The sequence below is a fragment of the Carettochelys insculpta genome, chromosome 16, assembly GCF_033958435.1.
Source record: "Carettochelys insculpta isolate YL-2023 chromosome 16, ASM3395843v1, whole genome shotgun sequence".
In the NCBI taxonomy this organism is placed as follows: domain Eukaryota; kingdom Metazoa; phylum Chordata; order Testudines; family Carettochelyidae; genus Carettochelys; species Carettochelys insculpta.
In genome coordinates, this window is record NC_134152.1 from 28970506 (window position 1) to 28994341 (window position 23836).

The 23836-nt window shown below is 44.7% G+C and overlaps 1 protein-coding gene across 3 annotated transcripts in view; it reads right to left on the bottom strand.

Annotated features, from left to right (window-relative positions):
- CARD11 (caspase recruitment domain family member 11) overlaps positions 1 to 23836 on the bottom strand; it is an 82491-nt gene that overhangs the window by 22201 nt on the left and 36454 nt on the right. For 2 of the 3 annotated variants that reach the window (XM_075010429.1, XM_075010430.1), the window contains exons 3-13: positions 19484 to 19696; positions 18780 to 18917; positions 14257 to 14582; positions 13153 to 13332; positions 10780 to 10932; positions 10058 to 10183; positions 9395 to 9589; positions 8581 to 8760; positions 7012 to 7063; positions 5220 to 5338; positions 3784 to 3887 (exon numbers count right to left, since the gene is read on the bottom strand). In XM_075010429.1, the coding sequence (XP_074866530.1) occupies positions 3784 to 3887; positions 5220 to 5338; positions 7012 to 7063; positions 8581 to 8760; positions 9395 to 9589; positions 10058 to 10183; positions 10780 to 10932; positions 13153 to 13332; positions 14257 to 14582; positions 18780 to 18917; positions 19484 to 19696 (1786 nt within the window). The remainder of the gene's footprint in view (positions 1 to 3783; positions 3888 to 5219; positions 5339 to 7011; positions 7064 to 8580; positions 8761 to 9394; positions 9590 to 10057; positions 10184 to 10779; positions 10933 to 13152; positions 13333 to 14256; positions 14583 to 18779; positions 18918 to 19483; positions 19697 to 23836) is intronic. The other variant, XM_075010431.1, reaches the window with a different exon arrangement.

A 23836-nucleotide genomic window follows, 5' to 3' on the forward strand; every position in this document is an offset into this window, starting at 1 on the left:
TCTGTTTAGACTAATTCACTCTGTCTCCCTGCTGCATCTTTTCTCCCCCAATAGGTTACTCGGACATTTTATGAACATTCATTCACTTTTCGCTGTTGAACTCAAAATGAAAGCAAGTTTGTAGGCCCAGTTATCACAACAATGTTCAGCCAATTGAATGCTCTAATTGGTTAAATAGCTAAAGCAGCCTGATCAGAGCAAATGTTCCAGTTAATGCTGAAAATCAGTTAAAAAGAATATCCTCTGTCCCCCTCCATTCTTGTCGATGAGGCTGATATTTTCTCCACGTGACCCAAGGTAAAAGCAGAATTTTTGCAGAAAGTTTGGGGAGAATCAATTCAACTGTTTTAAAGTGATATGATCCTGCAGGGAGAAATAAACCCAACTACTTCGCCCCCATGGCCCCCCCATAATAAATTGCCTCATTTCACTTTCACAAAAATAACTCAAAAACAGCTGAACTGTGAAACCCGAGACTTGGCATGTAAATAGTACTTTTTTTTCAGTATGTCCATGAAATGAACAAGTTTGAAAAGAGCTTGGCAGGCTAATCATAAAGTTGTAAGCTATTGAAAAATTACTTTGGAGCATGCTCCAGGGACATCTGTAAAAGTTTTTGACTCAGCAGAAAAAGACTACACCTCTACTTTGCTGGACTCCATGCAGATTTCTCTGTCTTGTCAGAGAAACAAGATATTCTGCTGAGTCAACTTTCATGAAGGGAATATGTAAGTATTTCTCTCTGTCAAATACAAACACTACTCCCCCACTCTCCCAAGATTTAACATCTGGAACCAGAACCACTCATGGGTCCAAAGGCTTGCACACATGGCAAACACCAAGATTTTACAATATTATAGTTTTCACTGCACTCTGCAAATGTTAAGCTTCCATATGAAAAAGTGGGCACTGATTGTTGATGCGCAGGTTGAGATATGTTGGTTCTGATTTTAAGAGATGCAGAGCTCCTCTGCTCCTTTTGACTTCAAATGTACCAGGGCTCTGATCTGCTGAAAATTAGACCCGAGCTGTCACAAAAACTGGAGCATCCCCATTGAGTGGCCTAAATGTCTATCCTTTTCACACACTGACACACAGTCAACACTTTGTACACAGATGGGCTGCTTTCCTCTTAATTCAACCATGCTGAAAACTGTCTCAAAGAGACGAGCTCTGCTTCCTCTTCCACCCTATTTACCTCAATAAGGCGTGAACTTCAGAACCTCTTTGGGACCATTTATGTATTAATGTTACCAAATCACTGGCAATTGCTTATTCTCTCCCCTTAATAAAAGCAGCTGTCACATGAAACCCTCTGGTCCCTCAACATAAAGAGTGTACACTTACACCGAAAAGAGTCACAAAATGTGAAAAATTACCTACCTACAGTAACATTAATTCAGCCACGTTGCACTTTTTAAAGTAAGCATGCAATGAACCAATAAAAAGTAATACACTACATTTTAAGATGAAAAATAGGAACAAAGTTACCTATGTGCAGTGTGCTAAAGGTAACATTTTAGTAAGAACCTTAACTTCTGTATTTTTTTGCTTTGCAAAATTTCTGCGGATTTTAGGAGTGCTGGATGAATTGGGATTACAAGTTAACGTTAAGGAATGGATTGCAGTAACTATTTTAGTAGCCAAAAGGATGTACTTTGAGAAAATGGAAATCTGTGACTCATCCCTCTTACACAGACTGAGTCTGAGAGCTCTCTGCTGCTCCATTAATGGAAAAAACCTGACTCTGTCTAACAGAAATCTTTGGAAAAAATCTGAGGATATCTGGTCACACGTGAAATTATTGCACACATTAGTACATATTAGTTCCTAATATTCATAGGTTATGTTCTCACTTATTTATTTAGTCACTTTAACAAATGATGTCCTGCATGACCTCTGTGGGTTCAGGTCTGTGTTTCTTTGTTGGTTTGTTTGTTTCATCCAGGTTTTACAAATAATGAACATTAAATTGTGTAATTCATACGATATTTCCATCCTGTGTGTGCATTTTATATATATTTGTTGCATTAGGTGTTTATATTTTACATAAGAACAACAAAAGTAAAGTTTTAAAAAAGTTCTCATGGCGTGTCCTTAACACAAGTGTTTTACATGTCCTAACAAAAGACCAATATTTAGCGTGACAACAGTAATAGCAGTTGGGTGCTACAATCCAATACAAATGCACATCGAGGTTAGATCCCAGGACTTCTGCTTTTTTCCTTTGCCTAGAGAAGTCTGAACTCAAATTGCACATCAGCAATTATGATGAACTGGGAAGTAGCTGTACTGTTTGTTATGAACATTTTGCAGAATTCTCTGTGTTTGCTTATATGGGCCTACTTCCTGCAGAGCTTGATTAAAGGAACCAAGCAGGACTGGTGAAACAATAACATAGATAAGCGTTTGTCAGGAATGCTCCCTAACTGGCTCCATCCAGACTAGAATGAATTACTGTTCTCAAGAGTAAAGCTTGGGATCCGAGAGATCAGAACCTCAGAGATCCTAGAAAAGGTCTTGTGGGGATCAAGGAGAGGCTGCTCACAGAATATCAGTGGAAAGCAACAGCCTGGCAAACATGTGAAACTGCAGGTCGGTCAATCTGTTTTCCCTGCCAGAGAAGGGGAGAACTGGGCTGAGGGGAGTTTTCAAAGGTGTAATGATAGCTATGCATAGGAAGGCCAGTCATCGGGTTTTCAACCAGACAGTCCTGCTTTTCTAAGGTGCAGGGTGTGGGTGGCCTGCAAAAAGATCTCCAGGGTAACAAAAGTGCAGATGTTTGCAGAGACTCCCTTAGCCTGGGGCCCTGGGTTACAGCCACTACACCTTCCAGACCATTCCCACCAGTCAGTGGAGAAGGGGAAGGATGTGACTCCACCTGCCCCTGTTCCTCCTGCCACCTGCTGCGCTGGTGCTGCAAAAGCTGGAAACTCTGTTCACACACTTCCCTCACCTGCAGGCTCCTCCCCTTGCTACTCCCATTGGTTAGGAATCACAAGCAATGGGAGCTGCATGGGAGGGAGTAGGGAGGGTGGTCCCTGCAAGTGAGCACTGGGCAGCATGCAGAGCCACTTGCTCCTGCCCTCTGCAGGGTCTGTGCCACCAGGTAAGCAACCCACCCTGGAACCCCCTGCCCTAGTCTCCCTGCCCTGACCCCTTTATGCACTCTAACTCCTGCCCAGATTCTGCACCCCACCCCAACCCCTTGCCCAGAGCCTCCTCCGTCATCCTAATTCCATCTCAGATCTGCACCCCCACCTCCTGCCCTAACCGCTCCCACGTCTAATTTCCACCCAGACCCCACAAGCCAACCTCCAGCACCAGCTTCGAGTCCCTTCTTGCACCTTAACTCCTGCCCAGAACCAGCAGCTGCGCCTCCACCATCCTGCCCTGAGCTCCCTCTCAGACCTTAGAAATTCATCCCCATCTTCTTCCCTGAACCCCCGCTCCCACACCCGACTTCCCCCCCGCCTCAATCCACAGCCTTCTCCTGCATTCTGAAATTCTCAATATCACCCCATCCCAAAACCTACAGGGCCCCACAAAATCTAATAGTCCTTGGCCCCTAGAAGAGTTAATCCAATTCTGACCAGGGGGCTGCAGCCCAAGCATCCAGTCTGAGTATGGTTAGACCATAAGTTTCCACCCAGGAAAAGGAAAAGGAAAAGGGTTAGGGTTAGGGTTAGGGTTGCCTGACTGGTGCCCTTGGGAAGGACTAAAAGTTAGTTCCATAGCTTTGACAGCATTTCCTACACATCTTTCACTGACATGGCTACCTACGTGCAATGTGGAGTATCTTCTTTGCAACGTCGGACAATTGAGTCATTTCCTGGAGGTTCTGGGGTGGTGGACATGATACTGTGGTTTCGATTTCTCAGGGTTTGCTTTTATTTAAAAGAAGAAAGAAAGAGAATCTATGTTGAGTATTATTTCCATTGCTCCTTTTCAAGCTCTCCATCAGCATTTAGGTCAGATACCGTACTGCTAGAGCTCTCCACTTAATATGGACAACTGGGACAAACTCATTCCAAGCACACAGTCCCACATACACGAGCTCTTACCTGTATGTTCCCAACTGTTTTGTGTGTGTGCCCAAGCCCCTTTGAAATGGCACAGTGGCGCTATTCTACCACTCTGCGCAGCTCTAAGGGAAGGGGAAGGATAGGCGGAAGGGGCCCCCAGCACCACAGTCCAGCTGCACCAAGGACCGAGTACCCTAGACCCCACCCCTTTCACCCTTGGCTCTGCCCATTCTGGGAGTGAAGAGCCAGGCCTCCCTCCTACCTTGCCCCAGGGCCTACATTGGCTGCCAGCCCCCCTGTACGGGGCAATGCAAGGGACTGAATCACTGCAGTTTTAACTTTAATCCTGTTAAGTGGGACACATGGTGCATTGTCAATATGCACTAGGGGATACAGAAAAAGAAGGAAAAATACATGTCTAAATAAACTAACCTCATAAACTATTGCAAACTGCTTTGTAATCAAGGCAGCATAATTCATCAGTGTATCTGACCAACATTCCCCAGGGTATCCCTACAAAGGTAGCTGAATTTATTAGGAGCAGCAAAGGGTCCCCCACTGGCTATTCTGGGGTATAGTTTTTAATTTGCTGGGGCCAACATTTCTTACAGCACTCTGACAAGGTGTCTTGCTCTTCAGGTCTTTTATTAGCACTCGGCAAGATCATTTTCTTTAACTACACCTGGTGTGTCAGTGCTCACATTGTGTATAATGGCATGTCTGCCTTGGGAGATTATGGGGCTACTTCAGAAATGGATTAGTTAGTGTGTGTGCAGAAATTACCAGCTGCTAGCTGTGCCCCTTCTTTGACCCACTGTTGCTTATGGACATGAAGGGCATGAGAAACGCCAATGGAATTTCAAATGTTCCACTAAAAATCAATGACAAAACAGCCTGTGTAGAAACGCCTCTCCCGCCCACACTAAGTGTTAAATGGAGAGACGCGATACGGAGAGGTTGTTAATACTCTGCAAAGTCCTGTCGAAATATCTTTAAATAAACATAAGCCAGTTATGTGATTCTGGGAAAGGTTAATAACATGGTTCTAATAAAGTGCTGGTAAAAGGATTAGGGAGCTACTGACAGGACCCTGAGATTGATCACCGCTGGGCTGCTCGTGCTGGGCCGTGGGAGCGCTGAATCACATTTGAGGGAAGGTCAAAGACAAACAAGGGGCGCCCAAAGGCTCCTTACAATTTTGCCAGCTTCACAGTTGCTGACTGAGTTAGCGATGGAAAGAGGATTGGAGGAGATGGTGTCTGTGAAGCTGCTGCTGCTGCCATCAGCCCCATCTTCATCCTGGGCTCTGACTGCTGTGCTCACAGATGACAGAGACGAAGGCAGAGAGGGAGACAGACATCAGAGATATTTCCCGTTAGATTTACTTCAGTATAAACGCTAGCACAGAGTCCCAACGCCCAGCAACAGGTCAGATTATCCGCCCCTTCAGGCTACTGTCTGCCCCTTCAGTCTCTTTACTGAATAGGAGATTGATGAGCCTTCTGATCCCTTTCCTCCATATCCTGTTGGTTGATGCACTACAGCAGCAAAATGCACACACATCTGGGGAGCACCCTGCCCCTCATTCCACCCCCGCTTTAAAACATGGTTTTCTGGTGAGGTTCATGAACTTTAATCCACCAACTAGAGGCCTGGTTGCAAGGGGGAGATAGGCTAGAAGAAAGTTCTAGACAGAAACATGTTGCAATACACATCAAAAGTGTATGGGCCAGACCTAGTGCTGGCCAGGGGAGGAGCTCCGTTGGAGGCTGGCACAGTGTGTGTGGGGTCTCTGTAGGGGGGCTGGGCATGGGAGAGGCAGGCACAGTGAAGAGCAGGCTTTGTTGGGCGAGGGGTGGGTCTAGGCCAGGCCAATTGCTAGCCAAGGGGACTGGGGCTAGCACAGTGTGTGTGGGGGGCATCTCTACTGGGGAGGCTGGGCTGGGCACCAAACTGGCCAGGGGACAGTGCTGGGCCAGGACTCGCACTGGCCAGGGAAGGAGCTGGGGATGGCATGGCGTGGGGGGTGGGAGAGGGGAAAGAACGGGGCTCTGCTGGTGGGGCTGGCACAGTGTGTGTGTGTGGGGGGGGGGAGAGTGAGTGAGTGAGTGAGTGAGTGAGAGAGAGAGAGAGAACATGGTAGAACCTTACCCAGACAGACAGATGGACGGACACTGCAAAAATAATATATATAATTAAAGAAATGTCTTGTTTATATGAAAACTTAAATGAGCTGATTCTGGTCGTCTGCTCCAGGGGTGGCAATTTGCTCCTTGAACATGCTATGAACTCTACTGAGTGTCTGCTTAATACGCAGGCTGCATGGGGCAGTGACTGTCTTCCTCTACCTTTTGCAGAGCACGGAGCATACTGTCTGCACACAACAAATAACACATACTGCCAGCCCCTATTGTTTCTTTTTGTGAAGTATCTGTTTGTTATATGGAGAGCACTAAAAAACGTCAGACAGCCAGGATGCTCATAGTAATTCAGTGAGACTATGTATAACTCATGGATATGTCAACACCTATCAGCAGGGGATAAGAGTTAAAAACGGAATCCAGCTTGCCAAGAGACAACAGGACTGTTTAGATGATCCATTACGTCGAAGCCTTTTCAAATCAAAGGTTCCACCACTATTTAGAGATGGAAGACTATTATCATGTTCTTTAAGGTAGGTCTAATTTTGTCCCATTTTAAATTGTAATTAGATAAAAGATGAAACATACAAGTAGCTAGATAGCAGAGCCTGTCTGTGGGACAGGACAGAGGAGTCTAAGAGCAACCTTGGATGGAACGAATGATCAGACAGCCTCTCAATTTGAAATGATGATCATCATTATTTACTGCGCAAGACGACTGCTGCAGAGGTCTCTCAAGTCTAGCTCGGAGTTCACCCAGTTGGCATTTTAGTTAGAATAACTGATGCAGATGGACTAGATGAGACAGACTGAGACAGGCAAGAGGGACAACAGTATTCTCTGACCTTGAAAATCTGACGCTTTACTTGAATGGACGGGGGATTTAGCTCGTGGTAGCTGAAAGAAAGAGGACAGAAATCAAGCCAAACTCAGCGTATGTGTCACATTCATTGTAAAACAGACACCTCCTCTCCTACCCCCTGCACTGTCATGCTGCAGAACCTATGTGCCCTCAACAAGTAGGGCTTGGAGAAGAGTTATTTAAACACTATTCATTGCAGTTCCCATATTTGGCAGAGGGATGAAAAAAGAGGAAATGGGTCTATTGTGACTGGTTTCAACAGGCTACTCATCTAGGAAGTCTCCCATCATCAGGTAAAAGTTGAAAATGGACTTCTACTGCTGCTGGCAATACAGACAGCCAGAGGTCAGAAAGGGAAGGAAGAGCAGAGAGAATCCAGGTAGGACAAAGTGAAAGAGCAGCTCATACATTCTATACTAATCTTAAATGGTCATTTTGTGCAATTCATGCATGCGGTGGCAGTTGCAGTCAGCCCAGCAGTCCAGGAAGTCAAGGACTGCAGTCATGGAACAAGTAGGCTATGCTTGACGAGTAGACCAAGCTTCATGTAATTCTGAATTAGGGAGGTAATTTTGCTACAGATTTTGTTCATTTCTCCCTATAGTTCCTTCCAGGCGGTGCTTTTCCAGCAGAGCTGTATTTTCCACCAGTCATTCCACTAGCCATGTGCTAGATTTAGGGCATTACGTCAATTTTCAAGTTGTACTTATTTCACTAGTATTAAGGAGGCAAAGATTCAGTTTATTTAAGCCACTGTGTGACTATTAATGAGCAGCATGAGTACAGAGAGCAGAGAGGAGGAGGAAAAATGGGCAGTAAGGGTATTGTTTCAAAATAAGCTATTTCAAAAGACATTTTCCGGAACAGCTATTTTCGAAATAACGCTGCTACACACAAAATGCATTTCAAAATAGTCCTCAGCTATTTCAAAATAGAGTGTCTACACCCATTAGAGCCTATGTTGAAATAGAGCCATTGGACACAGTATGGCTTTTTTTGGAAAAGGCTCTATTCCCTGTCTACACAGCCCCTATTTCAAAATTGTTTCAAAATAGCGGTTGCATTGTGTAGACGCTCACAACGTTATTTTGAAATAACTTTGCTGTGTAGACACACCCTAAGGCCATGTCTGCACTGCCCTTCCCTTTCGAAAGGGGAATACAAACGCAGCTGATCAAAATATGCAAATCAGCACCTCATGTTCATTTCAGTGCCTCATTTGCATAATGGCAGCCGCTAACCAGTCCAGCAGTGCTATTTTCTAAAGCCCAAACAGCCGTGTATCACCCCTTTCTAAGGAACCCCATCTACATGGCTGTTTTGGCTTTCGAAAACAGTACTTCTGGAATGGTGAGTGGCTTCCATTATACAAATCAGACACTGAATATGCAAATCAGCACCTCATTTTGCTCAACCACAGTGGCATGCCCCTTTTGAAAGGGTGGGCCAGTGTGTTCTGTGAAGCCTGATTGCCTCTTTCCAACAAGGCCTGACTCTATCTCCTCCACAACCCATCCAAACTACACAGAGCTGGCCTCAGATTGGCACACACCTGGATTCCCTTTAGGTTCATTCTTCTTTTAAGTCGAGACTGATCAAAGAGGAAGAATTTATTGTCTTCTGGTGACTCTTCAGAGGCAGAGGAATCATCTGCTTCCTGACCATTGGCTTTGGGGCCAGGTGCTCCAAAGGTCTGGGAAATAATGGCAACTGGAAGATTCCTTGGTAAACTCTAGAGATAAGAGAGAGATTTTAGTGACCTTTTGATAAAGGCTACTGCCACAAACTTAGCATCAGTCCTGCTGGCCTCCCTTTAGTACCTCTGTCAAGACTACCTCTGGATCAAGTGAGGCATGCACGTTCATCTGTCATGGTGTTCTGCAGTTCAAGTGGTTCAGACGCTGGCTGTGGACCAAACCAACTGTGGTTCAGGTCTCAGACTAGAGACTGCAACTAAAATTCACTGAAATTTTGGTTCCTCTTTAGTATTAATTCATAGACCATTGTCAGGTTACGTGTTTGCAAACTTCATTAGAAGAAGCTCCTAGAACCTTCTCCAGTAGGCAAGCAACCTGCCCTCTGCATTTCCTCTTCATTCATTTAGTGCCAAGGCTCAGCAGAAGTGAATGGCCAGTTTGAGAGACTTGATGGGTGGCACAGACAAGCGCTGGCCCCACCCCCTTAGTCCTGGAGTGCTTCTCAGAGCAGTAAAGTTGAAGAAAAGAGAGACTTCCCTCAACTTCTCTTTTTCAGGCTAGAATTGCTGCTCTCAGAGGAAATAAAAATAAAATCCCATCCCCCTCTCCCTCATGCTGTAACTGAGAGCGGCGAAAGAAAAGAGTGCAGCTAGTCCTTCCTGGCTCTACCTGATCATGACAGTTCTCCTTAGAGAGTCGCCGGAGTTTGCACTCCAGGTTAACAATGCAAGCCTCCTTCCGGACTGCCTCTATCCGAAGCTCATCATTCTTCTCCTCCAGCTCCCGGATCTGCTTCCTGTACTTGTCCTTCTCAATCAGACACTGCGAGTACTGTGTCTGTGCCTCATCTCGGGAGTGGAATGCCTGCAGAGGAAGGAATCGTACATCTCTGGAACAGGGGCTGTTTCTTACTGTGTGGTTGTTCAGCTCCTAGCACAAGGTTTGGGATCTCTATGCACTATCAGAATATGATTAAGGAAAATGATGGCAGCTGACAACTTTTCAGCGGTATCAAAATATTTCAGAGAGCAAACCAAAAACCTTTCGACACTAATAAGCCATCTACTATGCTGCCATTAAAGTTTCAACACTCATTGGCAGCTGCCACAGAACCTCAAAATTTCTTCCTGTGCTTACACTAGCAAATAACAGCAGTGTTGCAAATACCACGATTTAGCATGTGTTTTTAATGGCAACTTCTATATGTAACAAATGTAGTGACACTTTTGGTCCAACAACCCTCAATTCCCAGAGATGGCTCCCGAACAGAAATGGAAAAGGAGAAGATCCAATTTCTCATTGTTACTTCCCCACCCTGTACATGTCATCTACCTGGTCTCGCTCCTTCTCCACCTCCTCCAGCTGTATCATCACCGTGGTCATACGGTGCTTGTACATCTCACAGTCTTTCCCCAGAGTTGAGCACTTTAATTCCAGATCTTCCTTCTCCTCAAGATACTGCAATTGACACAGACTCTTCAATAAAAGCAGTACATCAAAGCAATTGGGAGGCGCCCACTAATCTAAACATTTGCAGACATAATACATAGAAACATATGAAAACGGTGTTGCTCCATGCTGAAAAGGCCTGGTTGTGAGAAAGTTTAGGTGGCTGCTGTCCACACTGATGGTGATGAGGTCCTGTTGTACACCCCACAGCAGTGAATGTTGTCTATGTGAAAAATCAATTGGTGTGCAGTCATTGCATCTGCCCTGTCTGGATGACCCTTGACAGATTCATGCGACTAGCTTAGGATGGGAAGTGAGCAGTGTTCCCTGTAAGCTGAGCACTTGGGCTTCCCCACCCCACCCCAGGAGAGATCCACAGCAGTCAGGAAGTTTTTCTATTGTGGTGCACATCTGCACGTCTCGATGCATATAATAATTTTTTTTCCACCCTTGCATGGAAAAATTAGAGGGAATACTGAAAGTGAGGACTGAAACAAACTGCTATGACACTTCTCCACCTGCAGCCACTTGCAGGTACCATAGGCCATCTTAATCAGGGATCAAAGACAAAGATTTGATCCCACCCTGTCCTGTCTCCCTCTCACCTTGTCTCTCAGATCCTCCACATGACGGATCTCCTCCTGGAGATTAAAGATCTTGTTCACCAGTTCCTGGCGGTCCTCTAGTGCTTCCTTACGGTCATGCTCCAAGATATCCAAGATGGCTTTGTCTGAATCTGGCAAGCTACGTTTGCCAGCCTGTGGAGACAAGGTTTAAAGATATAGGAGAGGTGGAGACAAAACAGAGAGAAACAGAGGCATGGGGGAATAAAAAGGAACAGACAGTAGAAGAAAAAGAGAAAACAAGCAAGGGATTGCAGTGGGAAAGTAGGAGATTGGAGGGATATTTATTAACGTCTTAAAAGCTGGACAAAGCCCATCTCATTGTCAGAACAGCTCTAAAAAAGGGTTGTTTTTATTGGATCTGATATAATTTGATACATTTTGGATGCAGGGACAATGAGCAGCCGCTCCTTTGCTGCAAACCCTGCATTTAAAATCTATTTTGCAGCTCACACTGAGCACAGAATTTGCCTTTTGCCAAGGAGCATGGCACAAGAAAACATGCAGAGGAATTTTTAAATCATGCAGACTTTGCATGACTATGCTTAATGCATATTAAACACATGCCTAGACTCACCAATGCCCCTGTCTAGAATTACTTCATTTTCTACAATGTCCAGAAATGCTTTTCCCCCTTTAGGAATTAAAATTAACAGGATTACTGTGGGAGAAATAAATTGCATCCAGAAATAATCATATAAACCAGGAATCAAAGACAAAAAGCTTAAGGAAGAAAATGCAAATTTATTTTAAAAATACTTACACTAAATTGGAGAGTCCACTGGTACTTTGTTTTCCAAATAAAATACATATTTCTAAACTAAGTGTTTTGTTTATTGATTACTTCATTATTTCCTTCAGTGTCAAGAGTAATTATCACATTAATTTTTTAACAGCAAGAGTCTTTGGGATGAGACTACATATCAAAGTAAGCTTAGATAGGATACTTTTTTTTTCTTTTGTTTTAAAAAAGAGCTTATGCTACACCTTGCAGAAAACTAAGGCCAGGTCTACATGAGGAATTCGGCCACTAAGATTACATCATTTAAGGTGCAAAAAATCTGAACTCTTAAGTTACACGAATCAACTGACCTAATTGCCAGTGCAAACTATGCTAGGTTGACAGAAGAATTCTCTCATTGACCTACCTGTCACCTCTCTGAGGCCAGTCTACACCAGGGATAAAGTCGATCCCAGATGCGCAATTCCAGCCATGCCATTAGTGTAGCTAGAACTGACGTATCAGGATCCACTTTGTTCCCTGGCGTAGATCAGGGCTCTTTTGGCTTGTGCCAATGGCCCTTACTCCATAAAGCAGTGTGGAGTACCAGGGTGGACAGCCGAGCCCAGAGAGATTGATTTTGCTATGTCTTCACTGATGCAGCAAAAATCGATCTCCAGATCAATTGCAGTGCGTCAGAACCGCCCTCCTCATAAGTGTAGACATACCCTGAGAGGTGGACTACTTATGCAGCATAGGTAGTGTCTTCCCTTAAGCCTATAGTGGTGCAGTGATTTATGGGTAGGCAGGCCACAAGACTGTTTAGGCACTTCTAGAAAAGCTACAGCTGTGCTCTGGCAAAACCATGGTGTTGAGACTCTTTAAAAGGTGTCTTTCTATAAAGGAAATTCTCTGCCTGCAAAGAGCTAAGCACCCTCACATTGAGATAGATCCTCAGGTCTGGCCAAACCCTGCTTACAGCATCACATGTTAAAAGGGGGCCAAGGTGGGTGTGCCCTCCTTTCTGATCTTCCTTTACCCCAAATGTGAAGCTGGCCATAGCTGGTAGAAGCCCCAGTGCAAGTTAGAGCAGTTTTCTGCAATAACCCACAAGGAGTTCATCTCAGTAGCTCATGACTGAGGAGAACAGAAACATTCTGACCTGGCCTCCTTTCCCCAGACAGATCCCTTACTCCAGGGTGGGTGATGGCACAGAACTGGCTATGTAGGCCCTACACCCAGGGATCCAGCTAGGTTATTTTGCATTGATGAGCTGGAACAAAACAACTCCAGCAGAGCCAGAATTTACCTCATTGATTTCAACAGGAATTGAGGGACCTCAGCAACTCAGAGCAGACGTTCAGTGCCTTGCAGGCTCCAGCCTTGCACACACATCTGGTTATACTAAGTTAAGAATTCCTTTGGCTTGTGCATATGTTTTATAGGGGTACTCCACAGGAAGCTGGGGGCTGTACAGCTTCTTGGCCGTTGTAAACGTGACGATCAGGTTCACTGTAGTTTGCAGGGCACAACTCCCCCACCACGTTTCCCAGCATAATGGGTAGGTGGGTGGGTGGGTACTGACTTTGAGGCAGGGAGTAAGAGTACGGTACATAATGCTGCCTCTGTCTTACCTGAATGACAGACTGTAACTCTTGGATTTTGGTCTTCATCATCTCATTCTCTCGCTCCAGTTCCAGAACCTGTTCTTTCTTGGGCCGGTTTTCAATGTCATTCTTTAGCTTCAGTGACTGGTTCCTCTCCAGCTTGCATTCCTCTTCCATCTTATTTAACCGATGCTTCAGCTGGTCAATCTAGGACATCCCAGGTTCCAATGACAACCAGAGAGAAACAAAAAAAAAAAAATCCAAAATACTTCAAGCCTTTGGCATACAGTGAGCTAAAACCCCCCATCCTCTCTGCTGGAGAGTACGCCAAACAGGGTCTTCATGCTCTTGGGGTGACTATTCGCAAAGCTTAAAACAGCTCAATACTGCTCAAGCATGGTATGTTGGAGCCCAGGGATAATCCACAATGAAATGTTAAACAGTAACAGAGAGGAAGCCGTGCTAGTCTATACACTATCAAAACAAAAAGCAGTCAAGTAGCACTTTAAAGACTAGCAAAATAGTTTATTAGGTGAGCTTTCGTGGGACAGACCCACTTCTTCAGACCATATCCAGACCAGAACAGACTCAATATTTAAGACACAGAGAACCAAAAACAGTAAGCAAGGAGGACAAATCAGAAAAAGATTATCAGAGAGTGGAGGGGTGGGGGGGAAGATCAAGAATTAGATTGAATTAAGTATGCAGACGAGCCCCTAATCTTTTTCTGATTTGTCCTCCTTGCTTACTGTTTTTGGTTCTCTGTGTCTTAAATATTGAGTCTGTTCTGGTCTGAAGAAGTGGGTCTGTCCCACGAAAGCTCACCTAATAAACTATTTTGCTAGTCTTTAAAGTGCTACTTGACTGCTTTTTGTTTTGATATGAAATGTTAGTGTATACATGGGTAGCTGTTCCAATATATTACTGATGCTGAAAACCATGGATTTTCCTCCACCCATAGGCCGAGAAGTGCCACCCACAAAGAATCTTACACTATTGCACATCACCTCAGTATACCTTTCATTATGCCTTGAGTCTCTAACCTGGCTAAGCAAAGCAAGTAGAAGTTCTACACACTGTTAGCATAACTGCAAATACCACTGACCCAAACCAATCCACAGCATCTTTTACCTCTAGCTGGAGGTCCCGGCTTCTCATCACAGCCATGTTCTTCTCTTCACTCAGTTGAGCGTATCTCATGGCCAGGTTGTAGTTCTCATCCTTCACCTTGATTAGCTCATCGTTGTAGTTGTTCCTTTCCTCTTTCATCTTGTTGTATCTCTCCTGGAAGGTCAGCAACTCCATATTGTTCAATTTCAGCTGCTTCCGCTCATCCTCCAGCTGGCGGGATTTGGCTAAGAGTTCACAACGCTGCATATCCTTTGTCTTCACTTGCTGCTGTAGCTTAATGATTTCATTCATTAGGAAATGCGTGAGGCCCTCATGTCCCTCCTCCACTGGAAAGAATCAAACAGCCCATCAGCTCCAAAGTCTGTTGTACTGGAGCTGGTTAACAGTAACATGGGTTCAGGCCATGTTGAGACAGCAGAAGTCAGTGTACATACACAATACACCCACACCATCAAGCTCAATAACAGATGCACAAATACCACATATAGACACCACAATCACACATATATGCACCCCATCATATATAGGGTCACTAGACACAGACACATACATTGTGTGGTAAGGCTAGCCTCATTCTTGGGCTCTGGGCCTCTGTTCAGTCCACTGGCCCCATGGGGGGTAGGATGCTGGTCTGGGGGAATCCGGGCCCCACCCACTCATTCTAGGTTCTGGCCCAGTGACCCTATGTGGCTGCTACTGCTGGGGAAGGGCTCTTCTCACCCTGGACATCGCAGCTCTTCTTCCTGGGCTACTTCCCCAGACAACCCCCCACCACCCATACCTCCTCCAGTCAGTGGCAGCAGCAGCACGTTCCCCCTCCTGGATCGGTTCAGCCAGGTGATCAGTTCTGCCTGGCCTCACATCAAATCTCAGGGCCACCTCAACAGGGGCTCCAGCCCCTTGCTGCTGAAAACTCCTCCCCTCCTCTGCTGTTCCTAGAAAAATTCCTCTTGCTTCTTACCACTCACCTCCTATGCTCTCCTCAATCACCCCTACTTCCCCATGGGCAAAGGGCTTTTAAAGGCAGTATTAAGTGGGACCAGCTGGCCCCACTTGATTTAGGGTAGCCTCCTCCCCAGCTGCTCCCACTCTGTCTGTTTGGCAGTTCAACACAGCCTTGCTTTTCCTGTACTTACTCCCCTCGACTCGCCCTGTCACAACACATTTATATTCATTCATGCACATGTTCAGAGTACATATGGACACCATATGCAATGCATACTTACACTCAAGTCAAGTCTAGCCTGGCACTTTACAATGCTTGTAACTTTTTGCCTCTAGGGTGTGTGTGTAAAAATGCCCCCCCACATCCCTGCAGCATCGAATCATAGAACACTAAGACCGGAAGGGACCTCGAGAGGCCATCGAGTCCAGCCCCCTGCCCCAATGGCAGGACCAAGTACTATCTAAACCAACCCTGATAGACATCTATCTAACCTGTTCTTAAATATCTCCAGCAATGGAGATTCCACAACCTCCCTTGGCAATTTATTCCACTGTTTGACCGCCCTGACAGTTAGGAACTTTTTCCTAATATCCAACCTAAACCTCCCTTGCTGCAGTTTAAGTCCATTGCCTCTTGTTCTGTCCTCAGAGGCCAAGGAGAACAAGTTTTCTCCTTCCTGCTTATGACTCCCTTTTAGATACCTGAAAACCGCTATCATGTCTCCCCTCAATCTTCTCTTTTCCAAACTAAACAAGCCCAGTTGTTTCAGTCTTTCTTCATAGGTCACATTCTCTAGACCTTTAATCATGCATCCCAGAATCATGTTTGCTTTTTTTGCAACAGCATCACACTGTTCACTCATATTTAGCTTGTGGTCCACTATAATCCCTAGATCCCTTTCTGCTGTAGTCATTCCTGGACAGTCTCTCCCCATTCTGTATGTGTGAAACTGATTGTTCCTTCCTAAGTGGAGCATTTTGCATTTGTCCTTATTAAACTTCATCCTGTTTACCTCAGACCATTTCTCCAATTTATCCAGATCATTTTGAATCATGACCCTATCCTCCACAGCTGTTGCAACCCCTCCCAACTTGGTATCATCTGCAAACTTAATAAGCATACTTTCTATGCCAATATCTAAATCATTGATGAAGACACTGAACAGAACCGGTCCTAACACAGACCCCTGCGGAACCCCACTTTTTATACTTTCCCAGCAGGATTGAGAACCATTAAGAACTACTCTCTGGGTACGGTTATCCAGCCAGTTATGCACCCACCTTATAGTAGCCTCATCTAAATTGTATTTGCCTAGTTTTTCATAAGAATATAATGAGAGACAGCATCAAATGCTTTACTAAAGTCTAGGTATACCACATCTACCGCTTCTCCCCTATCCACAAGGCTCATTATCCTATCAAAGAAAGCTATCAGATTAGTTTGACAAGATTTATTCTTTACAAACCTATGCTGGCTGTTTCCTTTTACCTTACCACCTTCCAAGTGCTTGCAGATGATTTCTTTAATTACCTGCTCCATTATCTTTCTTGGCACTGAAGTTAAGCTGACGGGCCTGTAGTTTCCTGGGTTATTCTTATTCCCCTTTTTATAGATGGGCACTATATGTGCCCTTTTCCAGTCTTCTGGAATCTCTCCTGTCTCCCATGATTTTCCAAAGATGATAGATAAAGGCTCAGATACCTCCTCTATCAGCTGCTTGTAGGGTGTATTTCATCAGGCCCTGGTGACTTGCAGACATCTAATTTTCCTAAGTGATTTTTAACTTGTTCTTTTTTAATTTCAACTTCTAACCCTACCCCTTTCCCACTAGCATTCACTATGTTGAGCATTCCTTCATCAGACTTCTCAGTGAAGACCGAAACAAAGAAGTCATTAAGCATCTCTGCCATTTCCAAGTTCCCTGTTACTGTTTCTCCCTCCTCACTGAGCAATGGCCCTACCCTGTCCCTCGTCTTCCTCTTGTTTCTAATATATTTGTAAAAAGCCTTCTTGTTTCCCTTTATGCCTGAAGCTAGTTTAAGCTCATTTTGTGCCTTAGCCTTTCTAATCTTTCTCCTGCATTCTTGTGTTGTTTGCCTATATTCATCCTTTGTAATTTCTCCTTGTTTCCATTTTTTATACAATTCCTTTTTTATTTTGAGATCATGCAAGATCTCCTGGTTAAGCCAAGGCAGTCTTTTTCCATATTTTCTATCTTTCCTACACAGCAGGATAGCTTGCTTTTGGGCCCTTAATAACGTCCCTTTGAAAAACTGCCAACTCTCCTCAGCTGTTTTTCCTCTCAGTTTTGCTTCCCATGGGACCTTACCTACCAGCTCTCTGAGTTGACCAAAATCTGCCCTCCTGAAATCCATTATCTCTATTTTCCTGTTTTCTGTTCTACCCTTCCTTAGGATTGTGAACTCTATGATTTCATGATCACTTTCACCCAAGCTGCCTTCCACCTTCAAGTTCTCTACCAGTTCCTCCCTGTTTGTTAAAATCAAATCTAAAACAGCTTCCCCCCGGTAGCTTTTTCAACCTTTTGGAATAAAAAGTTGGAATAAAAAATTGTCTCCAATACAATCCAAGAACTTACTGGATAGTCTGTGCCCCGCTGTATTAGTTTCCCAACATATATCTGGATAGTTGAAGTCCCCCATCACCACCAAATCTGGGGCCCTGCTTGACTTTGTTAGTTGTTTAAAAAAAGCCTCATCCACCTCTTCCACCTGGCTAGGTGGTTACAACACTGCAAAGTGCCAAAGGGAACCAGGCTCCTATACTGGGAGCCATGAGACCTCTCCCCCCGCACTCATGCCATGGTCACATGTGACTAAATGGTTAAGTGTAGACAAAGCCTCAAACACATTGACTGAGTCTTCACATACACTCTAATACCCAGGCACATATATGACAGTGATGAATCCACACACATGCGCTCACCTTTCTTGAGCTTGGTGGAGGAGGTCCATATACACCCACTGCACTAGCTTCTGACCTCAGTTACCCTGGTGCTAATCCAGAGAACCTGCATTCACTGTAACAGAACTACTCCAGGCTCACAGCAGTGTAACTGAGACTCTAGTCCCCAGTTTCTTTCCCTGAGGCACCTTGTAATGACCATAGTTCTAGAAACGGAAGCAGACCAGGTAGCTGGAGCTCTTCAGATTCACTCCCACAATCAGAGATATTGCTTCCACCGACAGGTCTGACTATGGTAGGCAGAGTGTCTGACAGACTCACCCACCCTGGGCAAGGGCAGGGGCTGTGAGTTCCTGGAAGGGGAGAGGCCATGGACAGAAGGGGCTGATGAGGCTAGCTTCTGCCAGGCAGCCGTCAGTGCACCATGTGGGGCTCCAGTGGTAATTTAAAGGGCCTGGGGCATTTGCCCTTTTTTCCCTTGTGTCCTCTGGCAGGCCTGATGGTAGGCCATATGAGACTAGAGAGTGGGAATGAAGTATTACTCATCACAAAAGCCTCATCAAGACTCCTCACCTGAAAAAAAAAAACCCTCAGAGTCTAATCTTGTGTCTTAATCACAGCCCTTATTTCCTCAGGGACTGATCCTACTCACCGACAATGGTAGAAAATCTCCGTGTGGGCTCCTTCCCTGTCACAAGTTTGTAGAGTTCAGGGTAGTAAAACTCCAGGCTCTCTAAGAAAACTACATAGCCCCTTTGCCCCTTGGTATGAAGGATGTCCAACAGTCGGCCTAGGGACAACCCAAAAATAGTAGAATGAGAGAAGACACAGGAGCACGGAAAACAGAATCATCAGATACTGTAACCCTGAGCCAACCCGGCTCCAGTAGTTGCTGCCCATTATAACTGAAATGTGGCAGCAAAGATATGTTGTAATGAAAGCTTGGTGAGCATCAGTGTTCCCTCTAATTTTTTTCTATCCATTGGCAGAATAAATCTTATTATGTGCACCAAGGCATGTGAGGATGTACACCACCAACAGAAACACACGCTGCTCAGTGTTGGTGGCTGCAGATGCTCTGCTAATCAGCTGGGTACGACCTGAATCTCTCCTGGGCAGCCACTCAAGTACTCAGCTAACAGGGAACACTGGTAAGCACCAGTCAACAGAAGGCTGGCTTGGCTAGTCACTGTTACCAAATCGCTCTTCATTTTCAGGAACATCTGAGTTTTCCCAAAAATCTAACTTCAAGGGAACAGAGAACCCTGCTTGGATTTTAATCTAATGCTGGGGTCAGGTCAAACCCAACACGGGCAGTGCAGCACATAAACTGTTGGCTGTTCAGGACAGAATTACCTGCTCGGTTGATTTTGGAGAGCAGCATATGCGAGTTGAGCACCTCATCCTCATCTTGCTCATCGATGACTTTACACTGACGCAGATATGGGGTCAGCTTGGCTGGATTGATGTACCGGCTCAGCATGTGCCGATTGCACTCCACATTCTCCCACAGGGCTTCCTCCTTGTCTTTCAGCATATCTAGGCAGTCATCCATTTCTGGCTCTTCTCCTTAGCAAGGGGAACAAATCAGCAAATAATCATGGAGTGTACTGACTCAGGAGGGTTTCAGTCCTGTCTACCTTTCTGGGCTGCCCTGTCATACAGGATGAACTTGACCGCTCTCAGGAATGCTGATATTGCCCTATATTAAAATTGTTTGAGCCAAAGAGCAACCTGTCTTCTTTTATCAGAGAAGTGACAGCTTAGAGAGCTCTGAATGTTTGCATATAGCTCAAATGATGATTCTGCAGCTCAGTTAAATCTAGGATGGTTCTCAAAAGGCAGAGAATTCCCCAGACTCCTGGAATGGTATTCACATTACAACAGGTAGATTTCCCTTTCACATTCTCAACTATGGGCGGGGGGGGGGGGGGGTAGCTGTGTTAGTCTGTAGCTTCACAAATAATAATAAGTCCTGTAGCGCCTGAGAGACAAACAAATCTATTGAGCCATGAGCTTTCGTAAAACCCACGAAAGCTCATGACCTAATATATTTATTATTCTCAAAGGTGCTACAGGACTTCTCAATTCTATTGGAGATGATCCACATCCACTTTGATTCTATTAACACTGATGTCACACTTCCATCTCCCTCTTTTTTCTTCAGCCTCTAAGGAAGTGAGTTATCTCATGAAAGCTTATGCCCGAACAAATGTGTTAGTCTTTAAAGTGCTACCAGACTCCTTGATGTTCTTAGAATAGACTCCTATAACTGGAAGGGACCTCATGATGTCATTCAATTCAGGTCCTTGCACTCACAGCAGGACCTAGTAGCACCTCTGACAGATGATTAGCTAACCTGCCCCTAGGTATTCAAAAGCTGCTTTCATGAACTATATTTATGGCCCCAAGAAGGGCTGAACTCCCAGCTCCTGTTTTATAAGGCCAGTACTCTAGCCACTGTGCTTTTTTGCTGAAACAAATTAACTCTCTGAGACTCTTCTGAATGTCTACCATGGCACAGGACATGTAATGGAAGAAAGGGGACTGAATTTGCAGAGCTCAGCAGCTCAAAGACATATGATTACCAAACTATTGTGGGGCATTACTCTCCCCACACAGCTTTATCTTGGCTTCCCAGATTTGAGCATGTACTCTTTCATGTGTGTGCATGATGAAGAGCTACATATGTAAGCAGGACTGCATCTGAATATCCAAAGGTAGATGTATGCATCTGTAGTACATGTGTCTGCATTGCCTGTCTGTGAATTAGTGCGTGGGGCATAAAAGTAAGTACCTGTGTGGATAGCTGTCTGTCTGTGTGTGCTTGAGTGGGTTTAAATGTGTGATACCATCACAGCATGAAAATATTGTTGATTTATGCAAATGTAATCACATATCTGAGCTGCTACTAAGTTGCCTCCTGTGAACTTCTTGGTGGCCAGCTTGTGTGGGAAGGTTATAGGGCAGGCAGCTATGAGGTGAGAAATCATATATTGAAGTAAGTCAGCATGCAGCAAGAAACCTCCCAGGCATCAGGGAGGAATGCTAGGTACGCTGAATTTTAAATATTTTTATAATGCACTCTAAACTTTGCAATCAAGCCAAGGTTAGCCAGTCTGGACTCAGCCTGTCTTCTGGATGTTACCAGCAGCTTCCTATTATTATATCCCAGGAGTATCTGGAAGAGCCCATCCCAGACAGCAGGCCCACTGTGCAAACACATAGGCAAAGATAATTCTTCCCTGAGGAGTGTTCTATCTAAGACAGTGGTTTTTAACCAGTGTGCTGCAGTACACCAATGTGCTGTGAGAACTGTGTAAGCGTGCTGTGGAAATTTCATCAATTTTACCTCCCCCAGCTCGTTGTAGAGCTGGCAACTCCCTATTCTTTGTCTCTCCCCTTATATCCTTTTTGCCCAAGGTGAGAATTCTTTGTTCTTAATTCAAACTTTTCTCACCATGGGTCATGTCTACACTAGCCAAAAACTTCAAAATGGCCATGCAAATGGCCATTTTGAAGTTTACTAGTGAAGCGCTGAAATACGTATTCAGCGCCTCATTACAATGTGGGCGGCTGAGGAACTTCAAAATTGATGTGGCTCACCGCCGCGTGGCTCATCCAGACAGGTCTCTTTTCGAAAGGACCCCAGCTACTTTGAAGTCCTCTTATTCCTATCTGGTCATAGGAATAAGGGGACTTGGAAGTAGGCGGGGTCCTTTTGAAAAGGAGCCCCATCTGGACGAGCCGCGTGGCGGTGAGCCGCGTCAATTTTGAAGTGCCGCAGCTGCCCACATTCTAATGAGGCGCTGAATACATATTTCAGTGCTTCATTAGTAAACTTCAAAATGGCCATTTGCATGGCCATTTCGAAGTTTTTGGCTAGTGTAGATGTAGCCCTTGAGTTGAAAATTACCAGATCCAAAATGGTTTACAGCATCAGGTGGCCTGGCCACATATCTTTCTAGGCACAGTTTGAGCTTACAGGACAAATGAGGCTGTTCAGAGGCCACTGACTTGATCACCAATCCATTCAGTGATGGCCCTCATTAGCACATTTAGAATTATAAACAAATCCACGCTTCATATTTCTAATTTTATGTACAAGAATGATACATGTGCAAAAATAGGATATACACATTCAGCAGACTGCAACATTAAAATTGATATGTCACATGAGATAGCTAGTCTAAAGTTTCTTTGAGTTATACACACAAATATTCATGAGTCAATTTTCATAAAGCATGGGGGAGGCCTACGATGGAAGTGATGTAATGTCAATGTGCTGCTGTCTAGGTACGAGAACAGAGGTCTGTTTTAGTAGATTTGTCTTAGTAATTGACTTTTAATGAGTAACTAATTAACTTAAAAACTCAAAACTATTTTCCTCGGGCCAGAAGAGTTCTCCTCAGTTCATGCATTATTACCTTTTCAGCCTACAGATTCAGAAGCTGAAAAACTGCCTGGCTCACAGTGGAAATCACCTGGCCAAGCTACCCTTTAGGACTCTCTGGGGCTGAAAGTGCCTTCAAATTTGGGGAAACTAGAAATTTAACATCTTGTGTACATGACAAATATTTTTTCCAGATGTTTTACTACTAGAACTGATGCCGAATAACTATAAAGAGTCTCCAGACTGCTTTGTTTATGGCTTCTGTGGTCACTTGTGAACAGTCAGTATTTGTTACAGTTCTGGCCAAAGCCACCTTCCCCATGCTGGCATTTGGTGGTGACCTTCCTGTAAAAATTTCAGTCCCGCTCCTCTTAGTATGGACACATGGTGAGAGCATTACTGGAGGTCTGGGTCTTGTCTCTGGATAGAATTCCTTTAGTTTGCAGAAGCACTGGTCTATGTACCCCTTCTCCTTCATTTGTTTCTCCTTTCATCCAGTGACTGCTGTTCAGATGGGCCTAGATGATCTCTTCTTATCAGAGGCAAGGAAGTCCAGAACTGCGAGGTGGAAGTACAAGGAAGCATGGGGCACAGCAGTTACATTGGGTGTGCAGCTCTAGCAAGGCAAACTTGACCCAGGCAGGAATCACAAAAGAATGCACTTGCCTGAATGCCAACATTTAAAAGAAAAGATGACATTCATTCAAAAACACCCCAGAGCACTAGAGGGTGCCCTAGCAAGGTTGATCCAGATGCGAAGTTACACAGTTTCAACAGCAGTTGGAGGACTGCCAACAGCAAAACAGTTAATCCAAAATACAGAGGTGTCCATGGAAACCTTACTTTGAAATAACCTCATTTTGGAAGAGTGTTACTTCACTTCCTTTGAATTACCAGGTCTCAAGGTCACTATACTGTCTCCCACCCTTCCCCTTCAGTGGGTCTGCCAATAAGCTCACATCTGGGCTTCCAATGGAGCAATATAAACTCTTTTCTGGAGTTCACAACATCCCAGATTCACTTCTAGCTTGCTCTGTGGAATCACAAACCCTTCAATTCTCTCCCAGTGCTTCCTTGGTAAATTGCTAAGAGATTTCTCCATGAGATGCTTGAGAGTGGAGTTCACTCAGCAACACCAACCTCATTGCAGAAACATTTTCAAAGGAAATAAAAAAAAAACCTCATCAGGAATCCCCTCATTAAGGAATATAAGAATTTCATGATAAAACAAGGGTAACTACACATCCACAAGCCACCAAAAAATCCAAGATCCCTCCCTTTTGCTTCTTTGTTTACATCTCCTCTTGCCTTTGAAG